The 12,501-nt window shown below is 53.1% G+C and overlaps 7 protein-coding genes across 7 annotated transcripts; 4 read left to right on the forward strand and 3 right to left on the reverse strand.

The window, feature by feature from the left end:
• Positions 1–188: 188 nt before the first annotated feature.
• On the reverse strand, positions 189–1,163 carry PtrM4_019050 (uncharacterized protein; the record flags this gene model as incomplete). The annotated part of the gene is made up of 2 exons (XM_001931771.2): positions 189–737; positions 849–1,163. 2 exons carry the CDS (start codon positions 1,161–1,163, stop codon positions 189–191), a joined length of 864 nt encoding a protein of 287 aa, XP_001931806.1.
• Positions 1,164–1,814: 651 nt separating this feature from the next.
• On the reverse strand, positions 1,815–2,507 carry PtrM4_019060 (uncharacterized protein; the record flags this gene model as incomplete). The annotated part of the gene is made up of 1 exon (XM_001931772.2): positions 1,815–2,507. One exon carries the CDS (start codon positions 2,505–2,507, stop codon positions 1,815–1,817), a length of 693 nt encoding a protein of 230 aa, XP_001931807.2.
• Positions 2,508–3,058: 551 nt separating this feature from the next.
• On the reverse strand, positions 3,059–4,087 carry PtrM4_019070 (NuoC, NADH:ubiquinone oxidoreductase subunit; the record flags this gene model as incomplete). Its single annotated transcript, XM_001931773.2, has 4 exons — positions 3,059–3,112; positions 3,162–3,693; positions 3,752–3,885; positions 3,941–4,087. The coding sequence occupies 4 exons, from the start codon at positions 4,085–4,087 to the stop codon at positions 3,059–3,061; spliced, it is 867 nt and encodes a 288-aa protein (XP_001931808.1).
• Positions 4,088–4,461: 374 nt separating this feature from the next.
• PtrM4_019080 (RRM-1 multi-domain protein) lies at positions 4,462–5,185 on the forward strand (the record flags this gene model as incomplete). The annotated part of the gene is made up of 3 exons (XM_001931774.2): positions 4,462–4,581; positions 4,645–4,757; positions 4,807–5,185. 3 exons carry the CDS (start codon positions 4,462–4,464, stop codon positions 5,183–5,185), a joined length of 612 nt encoding a protein of 203 aa, XP_001931809.2.
• A 1,127-nt stretch (positions 5,186–6,312) lies between these two features.
• PtrM4_019090 (Med15 domain containing protein) lies at positions 6,313–7,083 on the forward strand (the record flags this gene model as incomplete). The annotated part of the gene is made up of 1 exon (XM_066103346.1): positions 6,313–7,083. One exon carries the CDS (start codon positions 6,313–6,315, stop codon positions 7,081–7,083), a length of 771 nt encoding a protein of 256 aa, XP_065965548.1.
• A 303-nt stretch (positions 7,084–7,386) lies between these two features.
• Positions 7,387–10,292, forward strand: PtrM4_019100 (AF-4 multi-domain protein; the record flags this gene model as incomplete). The annotated part of the gene is made up of 2 exons (XM_001931775.2): positions 7,387–7,399; positions 7,657–10,292. 2 exons carry the CDS (start codon positions 7,387–7,389, stop codon positions 10,290–10,292), a joined length of 2,649 nt encoding a protein of 882 aa, XP_001931810.2.
• Positions 10,293–10,796: 504 nt separating this feature from the next.
• On the forward strand, positions 10,797–12,288 carry PtrM4_019110 (mannose-1-phosphate guanyltransferase 2; the record flags this gene model as incomplete). Its single annotated transcript, XM_066103347.1, has 4 exons — positions 10,797–10,871; positions 10,926–10,982; positions 11,038–12,213; positions 12,262–12,288. The coding sequence occupies 4 exons, from the start codon at positions 10,797–10,799 to the stop codon at positions 12,286–12,288; spliced, it is 1,335 nt and encodes a 444-aa protein (XP_065965549.1).
• Between the last annotated feature and the right edge of the window lie 213 nt (positions 12,289–12,501).

Consider the following 12,501-nt stretch of genomic DNA (forward strand, 5'->3'; position numbering starts at 1 on the left):
ATATCGAGTGTTGACTTCTATAAGCCAGGGGGTATAGGTATTGTTTCCAGAGTATAGGTCTATCATACTTGTTTCTTTTCCGTTTGATTTCCTAGCATCCATGCCTCGTACCCATTATGAAAAGATTCGAGTTTTCCGTCTCACGGCCAATCGCTCCTTTCTTCATACCATCTTCATCCATCATCCCCTCAAAGCCCACCGTTAGCAGTCTTCCGCTTACCCTTAGCTGCCTTCCTCCCGTCTTTCCTCCTCGCCTTCTCAGTCTTGACCTTCGTTAGCTTTGCCGGAAGTACACCAGCTCGCTCATACACCATCGTAATCGCATTCAGCACATCCTGCTCGCGCACTACAGGGTCCTTGTCGTCGCCCTGATCCTCCTCCGTCCGCAGTGCAACAGCGTCTTCCAGAACGTCAAGTGCGAGTCGTGCTTGACCATGTGTGAAACTGCTGAAGATGGACAGGGCAGCAAGCGTAGACGTGTCACATGTCTTACTGCTGAACTTTGAGGACGGGGGCTTCATGCTCGAGGGAAGAAAGTGCTCGATAGTAATACCCCAGCACTCTTCAATGGCGAGTTCGTGGTCAATAGGTAGCGTGGATGATGTGGGGGAGCTCAAAGCATCAATATCTGCTTGAACAGACATGTACGGTCGCGTAATTCGTAGCTTATTCCTCGTCGTAGGCTTAACCTCATTCAGACTCCAGATATGTGCGCACTTCTCATAGTCTGATAGATCCTAAGCTCTGTTAGCCCCCCACCTTGATCATGCAAAAAGTAACCACCTGTATCCCAGCAAAAACCTCCAGTGATGGAAAAAACACATGAAAAGGAGAGATAAAATACTCACGTCCCACTCCTGTCCACAACCCTCAGCATCAGGCCCCACATCCTCGCCTTCCTCACCGTCATACAACACATGGCCGTACGGCGCATCCGGCAGCATCTTCTCCGTCTCGCGTGCAGCAACAAGGACGCGCTGGTCTTCTTGCAGCGAATGCGGATCCCCGACTGCTTTTGCATCGACCGTGTAGAGTGCAGCGTGCTTGATACCGAGTGCTAGTCGTACGCCCTGAAGCACCTGCTCAGGCTTCTGGTATGCGCCAATGACGAAGCCATCGACGGTTTGCTTGTTGGAGGGACAGTAGAGTTGGACGCGGCCCATGGTTTACCGCAGATGCGTGCCGTCAGAGTTTGAGTTGTTGCTGTTTGGCTATTCCGCGACTCTCGGCTTCGGAATGGTGGTGTTGATTTTGCTGTGCTGTGTGTGGGCGGTGGTTGCTGGTTTGGCGCAAGTGCGCGGGTGCGCGGGTGTTTGCAGTGGTGGGAGGCGCGGGTAGGTGCAGGGTGGGAAGCGGAGAGAAAGATGGGTGCGTGGGGGGTGGGTGTGAGGAATGGGAGGGGTGTGGTGTGTGGGTTATACCGGGTTGCGAGGTGGAGGTTGTGGCTGAGTGAGTGGGAGGTCGGACGCTTATGTTCGGCACGTGGTCTGGGGAAAGTGAATGGCGTGTTTGTTTCTGATGGATCCGGTGTGACGTGATATTGATAACGAGCCTGGGGTTGATTTAGAGAGCATGTAATGTCGAGACTTGAAGTCATTGCTTTATGAGGCTGTTGTCATGTGAAGATAGGAAGGGCTTGATCAATGATTGTGTGTTTTTCTGTAGTAGTAAAAAGACTCAATTCTATCGAGATTGAACGCCCCACCCTCTGCAGTAGTCAAACAACCTGACCCTATCAAGATTGAATGCCTCTTCTCTCTGTGGCAGTCAAGTCATATGTTGGGATATAGCTGAGTGCCACCTACTCCCATGTCCTATTCAGAGTTCAAGATCTCAATCTCGACACCCTCCTTGAACTCCGCCCCAAGCATCTCTTCACCACCTTCAGTAGTCGGTCTACAGACATACCCTGCAACACTCACACTCCATCCCTCCTCTTCCGCGAGAAACCACGTAACCTCTCTGAGCGGTCGTCTCTCCACCTCCTTCCCAGCTTCATCCCTGACAATCCAATAGATCCACAGACTCTTGCCCAAAACGTCCCTCTCCCTTCTTGCTTCGATAGTTGCTCCAGGCTGAGTTCCGTTCTTAAAATCTGGCATGGGAACCAGTGACCAGTCAGCCCAAGCATCACATCCCACCGTTGCCACATAAGGCTTCCCGTAGTAGAACTCGATGCCAGTCTTGACCCATTTTGTTTCGTTGTCTGGGACACCGGGCTTGGTCAAGTGTAACAAGAGACCGGCTTGGTCGTACTGACGGAGTTTATCCGATGGAAGAAGGGCAAAGGTGAGTTTTGCTCGTTGGAAATTCTTGAGGTCGTAGGTGGGAAGTTGGGCAGGGTATGTTGATGCATTGAAGGCGTTGTGGGACGGGGGCTTGCGCCAAATATCAGTGCCTGCTGGAGCAGAGAGATTGAAAGGTTCGACTGTCGTCGTAGTACTGTTCGACATGGTCGCTGCGGTAGTGAGCACAAAGAGTAGGAGTGTAGATGGCTTCAAATACATGTTTAAAGAATATAGTAGGACTATCTATGGTTCTTATACCACATTCAAGGACGCGTTGGGATAGACGCAGGTATTCGTCACAACTTAGTTAGGCAGGTCTTGCGATTGGTAGGAAGTCGGAAGGATCAACTAGCTCAAAAGCAAAAGCGTACTCATAGAACTTAGTCAATCTTCGGAAACCACGACCGCTGCTCCGATGTTCCGAAGCCTTGCCATGCAGCTCGGAAGGGAAAAGCGGGGTACAGTTGGATGACCAAGTGCGAGGTATGACGGCATTGGAAAACAGTATTGGGTCACTTTGCAGGGCCAGTCATGCCATGATGAATCATGTGAGAAGCAATTGGCAACCTGGAAGCAAGTGAGGCTGGACGGGGGAAAGTGCATTGCACTGCGCTTACCTAATCGGGAGCTCGATTGCGAGGTCTGCCCGGCGCTTGGCATATTCAAGATGAGCAGAACTCAGCCAAGTCTGGACACCAGGTCGGCACATGATAGTTGTTGTACAAGTACGTTCATTCGCAGGTATATACAATCCAAATGCTCTAAACCATCTATTTCTTCTCCTCCACCTTCGGCGGCTCTGGCTTCGGAGTCGGCAGCTTGAACTGTGCTGATATTAGAAGGTGCAGCACAAGTGTGTAGAGGAGAACTTACGGCTTCTGGCTTGAGGTCGTCTCCAGGACCAACCTGCTCCCATGCTGACGAACCACCGCGGAAGTTCCTGAAAGCCTGGGTCATCTCCAGAGGTTCTACAACAATTCTCTTCTTCTCCTCATCGTATCTAATCTCGGTATATCCGGTCATAGGAAAGTCCTTTCGTAGCGGGTGTCCATCAAAACCGTAGTCTGTCATGATTCGTCGGAGATCAGGGTGGCCCACGAAGAACACACCGAACAAATCATAGACCTCGCGCTCGTACCAGTTGGCGCCATCGTAGAGATCGCACAAACTGGGGACTGGGGTAGCCTCGTCGGCATAGGTCTTGACCCGTAGACGCGAGTTGTGGCGGATACTGAGCATGTTGTAGACGACCTCGAAACGCTGGTCCTTGGTGGGGTAGTCAACGGCGGTGATGTCGGAAATCTGTGTGTACTCGGCTGCGGTGTGGTATTTGAGGAAAGTGAAGGTAGGGATGATACCGGAGGGAGGGACATAAATGGTCAATTCATCCTTCCAGACTGAGAACCTGTGATGGTCAGATACTGGTAGATAGTAGATCGTAGGCGAAACATGAGCAGACGCACTGTTGGACATATTTGGGCAGACATGACATGAGGTACTGTCCGTATTTGTGCAGCGCCTCGCCCTTTTCCTTGAAGTGGTCGGCCGGGTTGACGATAGGCGCCTTGAGCTTGCCGGCCGGGTCACGTGGAGCAAACTACACATGTTGTCAGAGCGGCCATTGGTGGGGTCGACTGGGAGGGAGTGCGCACTCGCATGTTTGGCGTCCCCGACTCTGGCCCCGCGACTTCCTTCGCCCGGAGAGCAGTCGAGGTAAAGGTGCGCACGGCGGAGCGTGAGCAGCTCGATGCGCGGACGGCGGCGCCCAATGGCCGGCCTATAGCTAGCCGCATCGCCATTCTGTGCGGATTCGTGGTTATGGGGCTACGCGGTGTAGCGGACAAGTGCGACTCGGGGTGGTGATGTCGTCGACGCCGTGAAGTTCGCAGCTCAACCCGCGACGCATGATTATGTAAGTAGCGTCCACCGACAACCCTAGTCGTACCCTGTGGCCCATGGCGCAAGTGCAGCCTCTTAACCCCCATCACCTCCCGCGCATCTCTCTCACTGTGTCAGCGACATCTCGGCCGGCGTTTATTTGTACTTGCACGCTCTTCCTATTACCGCCCCACCCAGACCAGACCCCGAACCCCATACCCCGCCTATCGTTATTGCTTCCGAGCGCCACGTCCAGACCAGTTTGAGAAGACACAATACACCCACACACGTCGCCATGTCTCGAATGCAACAGGACCAGTTCGTCGACGATGACGAGGAAGAGTGCTGCCCCCTCTGCGTCGAGGAATTCGACCTTTCGGACAGGAACTTCCGGCCCTGTCCGTGTGGCTACCAAGTACGCCGCCGCCCTCCCAAAACTCGGTGAAGCCATCTCGAGCCCTGCTAACCCACGTGCTAGATATGTCAGTTTTGCTACAACAACATCAAGACGACCATGAACGGCCTGTGTCCCGCCTGTCGACGGCCATACGACGATTCGACAATTGAGTGGAAGACCATCTCCCCCGAAGAGTGGGTCCTCATGCACCTTACCTCCTTGAACTCTTCTAACATGGCGCAGGATGGCACAGCATAAACAGCTCATAGCGCAAAAGGCCAAGAAGAACGCGCAGATACGGCAGAAGGAGGCGCAGAAGGCTGAGGCCGACTCCCTTAGTCGGAAGCACCTCTCCGGCCTCCGTGTCGTCCAGAAGAACCTCGTGTACGTCACCGGCCTGACGCCCACCATACGCGAAGACGAACTGCTCAAGACACTTCGTGGCGACGATTACTTTGGGCAATATGGCAAGATTCTGAAGATTGTCGTAAGCAAGGCCAAGGAGAACGCGCAGCATCAGCAGTCTGTTGGTGTTTATGTAACGTTTGCACGCAAGGAAGATGCTGAGAAGTGTATCAATGCCGTCGACGGTTCTCAGAATGGTGATAGGACACTGAGGTAAGTCCCTATCCCCTTGTGCCATGTATCATGTAACAAGCTCACCTCCTTGGCAGAGCGCAGTTTGGTACCACAAAGTACTGTTCGGCCTATCTTCGCGGCGAGACATGCAATAACCGCAATTGCATGTTCCTACACGAGCCTGGCGAGGATAATGACAGTTTTACTCGCCAAGATCTTTCCATGATGAACTCGATCCAGACTCAGCAGCCTTCTCAGTCGTCAACGTCTCGAGCCGCACCACCTGCTCACCAAGGGCCTGCAGTCGCCGCAGCAACACCCATGAACCGACAGGATAGCACGGACACGTCTAGTTCGATACCAGACGCACCTGGTCTACCGGCGACTGCAAGTTGGGGTAGCAAAGCAGTACTGGAACGTCGCGCCAGCCGCTCAACAATCGCTTCCAACAACGCCAGCCCCATGGTCACAAACGCGGTTCCTGCACAAGCGTCCAAGGCACCAAAGCCCGCAGAAGCTCCTAAGAGGAAGGGCAAGGACAAGGAAAAAGAGAAAGAAAAGGATAAATCCCCACGACCTACCAAATCCGCTACTCCGCAGCCGCAGCCCGCCCCGACTCCCGCTCCCGCACCTGCCGCACGTCCCGCCAAATCCCACGACGATGGTGTAAAGGAGTATCTGAAGCTCATCACCTCGCCAAGTTTCAGGTTCATTTTTTCTAGCGCCACTCTATCCGACGAAGAACTCCAGGCCGTCAAGGACTTCCCGCTGTTGCTAGATCCCAATGGGGGTGCTAAGCGTCGTGCTATCAAAGAAAAGGAGAAGGAACTGACAGCACAGCGAGAAGCAGAAGTTGAGTCGAAAGTAGCTCCTCAACAGACTCCGGGCGCTGAGCGTGAGGATAATGAGGCCACTGCCGGCGGTAGCTTACAACTAGGTGGAGAGCCCGAAGACGGACCTGAGACAAGCACCAATCATCTCAATCAGCATGCAATCGCACCGCCAGGTCAACAGGGCTTCGGTGGTAGCCTCTTTGAACAGAACACGCCTTTGGCCGAGGACTTTAGCAGTCTTGGGCTCAGCAACCGGGGCTTGACGCCACAGCAACAGCAGCAGCTCCTGCTCTCCAATTTCAAATCTGGCACTCCATCTACCGGTCTTCTGAGTAACATGCAAAACGCTCAACCCCAGCAACACGGCCTTGCTGGAAATGGCTCAAGCCACACTAGGCACACTTCACGCTTCAGCTTCGCCAATGACAGCGCTTCTGCTTCCGCAAATGTGCAACCTGTCGCGAACCAGAAGTTGATGAGCCAGCAGAACTCGATGATGCCAAAGAACGCCAATCAATTCAACCCCATGTCTCAGCACCAGCCTTTGGGTGGGCAGTTCTTCCCCAACGTGCAAGGACCACCTCCTGGGCTCAAGCCTACTGGCACGCCTCCTGTCAGTGGGACTGGCATGTTTGGTCAAGGTCACGGCTTTGCGACTGGTGGTCTCCCCTATGGGGCAGGCGCTACCGCAAGGAACAACAATGATGCCATGTATCAAGACTTGCTCCGCAGCCGGAACATGGACGGTGGTGCAAGGTTAGGTGATGCTGGAAAGCGTGAGTCAATGTTTCCTTCCTTTCTCAATCAACACCCCACGACTTCTACACCTGCCCCTGCCCCTGGCCTTCTAAGCTTCCCCTATGGGCCCTCGCCTGGCGCTTACCAGGAGTCTGGTTCGCAGAAATCCAAGAAAAAGGGGAAGAAGCACAGGCACGCAAACACATCCTCTTCGGGGGGCGGCGGCCTTGCTGATGTTCAAGACCCGAGTATCTTACAGGCTAGGTTGCACCAAGGTGGCATGGCCGGGCAGGGCTTGTACGGTCAAGGCCAAGCTGGATTTTCTTCGCTTTACACAAACAACAACTACGGCGGCGCTGGACGATGGTAGTCATTTCTTTCCACATACTTCTCGGCCAGTTGGCCAGACACACTGTTTTAGTACTTGATTCGAACGATGGCTGCATGGCGTTTCGGTTTATACGGCGAATGCATCGGCACACACTCGGTGCTCTGACACTGTTATGCCCGGCGTTATGATTGGGCTACGCGGTCATTGTCAACGCTTTTGGCATTGTCACATCTTCATGACGCTATTATACACCTTCACATCCGCTTTCCTTGTTTTCCTTTCGCTTAGGCGAATTGCGCGGTTCTGCCGTTGCAAGTTTCAGCTTCTCTCGTCGTCTTCGTCATGGCCATCGCATGTACGTAACTACCCCTTCTGCCGCAAGCAAGTCGGCATGCTTACTTTCTAATAGAGAGATGGCTTGTTCACTATTTTCCAGTCTTCATGTGACGGAGATGACCGAGAGAAACATTTGCAACTTTGATGTACCTCTTCATGCGCTGTCGGCATTATTGATCTGAACACCATCGTCTGGCAACCGTTGTAGTTGTTGATGCCATCCCACTTTTGACAGTTCTTACATACGCAAGAACTCTGTGCTGACGTGTGTGGTAGATGACACGTCTTTGAGTGTCGAGGAACAGGCGTCCATTAACGTGGATGCGCTCGTCAATGACAGCGATAACGAGCCTTTACGGGTTACTCCAATCACCCCGATTAGCAGCCAGCTATTCGACCAAGGCCGTCGATCCACCCCCACTATACCACCAGGTTTCACGATCCCCGCCATCCCCAAAACCGTCATGGAAGGGCCTCATCCCCGCCCTGGATCTCTGCTAATGTCTCGGACCAACTCATCGAATATCACGCCAGCCATACCTGTTGTACCTGTGACTCCAATTCAGGCCTCCACGCCCAACAAGGCCACCAAGGTCAAGCCCAAGAGTGATGCCGTTGAACCAGCGACCCCGAAAGCTACTTCCACACCGACTTCTGCAGTTAAGCCCCAGCCTACCACGCCTTCGAAAACCGTGACAAAGGAGGCAGTCGTGGTACCACAGACCCCCAAGGAGCCAACCCCGAGAGAAGCGTCCAGGAAAGCGAAGGGCGAGACAGTTCAGACACCAAAGTCAACGCCAGAGACGAGAAGGTCAATATCGGAGATAGTTGCGAAAGATGCGTCAAAAGCCAAGGAAAATTCGAAGAAAATCCAGCCTCCGACCCAAACAACTCCTAAAAAGGACACACAGAAGGAGCCCGCGCGTACCCCGGCTGCTAATGTGACACCAACATCGACAAAGAGGCAGCCTCCCGGGAAGCTCGATATCCCATCAGCCACTAAGGCATCCATTGAAGAGGAGTCTGTAGCTTCGACATTGACCAAAGCAGACTCTCAGACTAAGAATACACGTTCGTTGCCTGCAACTGCAACTGTTTCCGTACCTCCAAGCCCTGCTGCAGCTACAGGATCACCAATCAAGCGCACAGCTGCACCCAGAACTCTACGGGTGATTGCAACACCTAAAGCTGAAGTCCCATCACCCCTATCTACGGCATCAGCGCCATCCTTGCCCCAGATACCAACCGTCGATAAACTCAGGTCCAGGCAGGCGAGCATTGCCTCTATCAATCAGCCAGGCACACCCGCCAGCGATCTGATATCAGACACCGCTTCGATCACTTCCACGTCTATGTCGAGAGCTAGCTCGCCTCCCCCCGTTGGCAAAATTGGTTCTGCACCTATGAGAAAGAAGACCAAGTCTCAGGCCAAAAAGGATAGGCAAGAACGAAAGAAGCAGATAGAAGAGGAGCAGCTAGAAGACAATAAGTCTGATGTTGAAGTGATGCAAGCCCCGATCATCGGCCGCAAGAAGAAGGCAAAGAAACCCACGGCTAATCCCAAGCCAATTGCGGCGGCCTTTAAGAGTCAACCAGCTTCACCCAAACCAGCCACTGTTGAGGAAGAACATGTCGAGACACCAGCTGCAGTACCGCGTGCGGCCACCACTGCAAAGGTTTCCACGCCAGAGCCAGAGCCAGAGCCAGAAGCGGAACCCGAACAATCAAAAGAGAGGCGCGAGTACAATGCACAAGCGATCATAGCTGACCTACAACGTACGGGCGAACTCTTAGCATCTACGCTTGAGTTTTTCAAGCCATTGTCTTCTTCACTTACTCATGTCTCCCGCACTGCTCAATCGGGTCACATGGCTACGCCTCCGGATCTCAAGCTACACTTTTCGCAAGCCGACCTTGATGCGCTTGCAAAGAAGAAGCCAGTGCGACTTAACAGCCATGACGGAAGGCCTGACTCGCGGACGCTTATCACGCCTAAGGGAAAGTTCTTCTACGGCCTTAGCGAAGAACTGGAGGCGAAAGCGCTGGATCTTGAAAAGCATATCGAGGCACTCAAAGGTCACGCTCGTTTCCATCCTCGTAGGCAAACAGCACACGGCCACTCCTTGGCTGCTCAGTCGCATTCGAACGATGTTCTCCCTGCAATTGCTACTGCACTGCAGGAGGCTGGAAAGAAGCTCAACACCAACGGTGGACAGCAGATGCCAAAACTTGATGGTTCTTCCGCGATGTTGGGATCGACAAACCTTCCTTTGCCTCCCGTACAAGCGCAGGACGTGCCTATCCCGCAGGTTCCTCCACCACCACAACAGCAGACACCAGCCGATGCCGGCGCTTACCTCAACCAATACGTTCTACCTCGAACAGATAACCCGCCACCCAACCAGCCACGCCCTGAGATGGCTGCTGTGGGAGGACCACCTGGTGCTGGAACAGCGAACATGTCGGTCAATGCTAATAAGTTTGCCAAGGCAGCGAAAGCGGTCGTTGAAGGTGGTGCAGTAGGAAGTACAGAAATCGATGGCGTCGGTGTGATGGCCGCAGACCGATTAGGTGGTGTCTTCGTTCAAGGCCTTGAAGCACTCGTTGGCGCTGGTCTCGGCTACGATCCAACACACGATTTCAGTAGAAGCACTTCTATGAAACCAGGAGCCAAGAAGCCTTCATTGGAAGAGTATGTTAACAACATGGATATGAAAACCTTGATCAATGCGATGGAGGCTGCGACTGGTATGGAGGGAGTTGTCAGCAGCCAATGGAGAGGTAGTCTACTCAGTGTTGGAGAGGCAGAGCAGGCGGTTCACGCGGCAAGGAAGGAGCATGATGTGCTTGAAAAGAAACTGACTGCGCTCGTGAAGAAGAACAGGAAGCTGGCGCTGGGTGGAGGAAAATGAGGTTGTGGGGGCTTGCGGGTGTGTGTATGATATTTGTACTTGAGCCGGAAAGTAGAGTACCTGGGACAGAAGAGGATTTGAGATGGGAGTAAAACAACACGCGCAATAATGCGACAGTGTATCCTTGTATTTTGACACTAATCAATTCGCACGTGTCGATTGAAGTTTCAATAGCGCTATAGGAGACTTTTGATGCAGTGGTGCTAGGCGAGATTGCACAAGTGCCACAGTCTAGATGTAGATGGCGTCTTCGTATCCAGTAATAGCTGTGTAGGCGCGTAGGACAAAAGGGATGAAGTTCAGAAGCACATGACGATGCGCCGAGTCGCCGATTCGTCAGGACCACTCACCGCCGACGTGGGCTGGCGTCCAGGGTCCACCAACTCGTTCCTGAAGAAGGCCAGATTCACAATTGCTCTAGCACCAGCTTTTTTTCTTTCCTTGGGGCTTGTTCGCAGTCTTGTTACACTCACAAACTACGACATATCCAAATAACACGCCAATATGAGTCTGCAGCCGCCTTCGCTTGCCGTGAGGTCCAAGTCTCCATCGGGGGGCTCGACCAAGGCAGTTATTTTGGTACATACTCATTGCCCGAGACGCGGATGCAGCCATGTATACTCACAGAATTAGGTTGGAGGACCTTCTCGCGGCACCAGGTTTAGGCCTCTGTCTATGGAGTTGCCCAAGGTAAATTGCTTTTCGCATTGTATGGCCTGATCACACCCCGCTGATACTACTATAGCCGCTCTTCCCAATCGCCGGCCACCCCATAATCGAACATTGCTTCCGCGCAATCACAAACGTTCCCGAGATTAAGGAGGTCTTCATCGTCGGCTACTATGAAGAGTCTGTCTTCCAGCCCTTCATCAACGCCGTTTCGACTAGTTGGCCGCATCTGAGCGTCAAGTACCTCCGAGAGTACCAGGCGCTGGGTACTGCGGGTGGCCTGTACCACTTCCGCGATGTTATCCTCAAGGGAAAACCGGAGAAGCTATTTGTCCTGAACGCAGATGTGTGCTCCTCATTCCCGCTCGCCGAGATGCTCAAGCTGTTCGAGGACAAGGATGCTGAGGCGGTGATGCTGGGTACGAGGGTTGCGAACGAGGCCGCGTCCAACTTTGGTTGCATTGTATCCGATGCGCACACCAAGCGCGTGCTCCACTATGTCGAAAAGCCCGAGTCGCACATTTCCAACCTCATCAACTGCGGTGTCTACCTCTTTGCGACTGAGTGCATCTTCCCCGCTATCCGCAGCGCTATCAAGCGACGGACCGAGCGCCCAAGGCTGCTGTCTTACCCCTCCTCCGAGAACCTCGAATCATCCTTCTACCAGGCCGACGATGACGATGATAACAAGGAGAACGCCGTCATTCGCTTGGAGCAGGATGTACTCTCGGACATTGCAGACAGCAGACAGTTCTTCGTTCTCGAGACAAAGGACTTTTGGCGCCAGATCAAGACCGCTGGTTCCGCCGTTCCTGCCAACGCTCTGTACCTTCTGAAGGCATTCCAAGCAGGATCGGAAGAGCTCGCTGCCCCCTCAGCCAACATTCTGCCCCCTGTTTACATCCACCCCTCCGCCCAGATCGACCCCACAGCCAAGATCGGGCCCAACGTTTCCATCGGACCGCGCGTTGTCATCGGCGCTGGTGTACGTGTCAAGGAATCCATTGTTCTCGAGGACTCTGAGATCAAGCACGATGCATGCGTGTTGTACACCATCATCGGCTGGCACAGCAAGGTTGGTGCTTGGGCCCGTATTGAAGGAACACCAACTCCGGTCACCAGCCACAATACTAGCGTCATCAAGAACGGCGTCAAGGTCCAGAGTATCACCATCTTAGGCAAGGAGTGTGCGGTTGCCGACGAGGTCCGTGTGCAGAACTGCGTCTGCCTGCCGTACAAGGAGCTCAAGAGGGTAAGTTACGCGACTATCATTCCAGATCATTGTTAACATGTTGTACAGGACGTCTCCAACGAAGTAATCATGTAATACATTGTAGATTCACAACATGTTCTGGGTCTGCCTTCTTGGTGAACAAAATATATGCTTCTTTGAGAAGCGATGCTACGGCAGATAGTCACTTGATAAAGCAATATACCACGATACTGGCGAAATAACAAAGAGAAATCTTACGAGATCGATGTTCAGACTGTAATATTGCGTGTGTCTACTCATAGTCATACACTGTGTCCCATCGTTCTA

Source organism: Pyrenophora tritici-repentis, chromosome 1 (genome assembly GCF_003171515.1).
Source record: "Pyrenophora tritici-repentis strain M4 chromosome 1, whole genome shotgun sequence".
NCBI classification, from domain to species: domain Eukaryota; kingdom Fungi; phylum Ascomycota; class Dothideomycetes; order Pleosporales; family Pleosporaceae; genus Pyrenophora; species Pyrenophora tritici-repentis.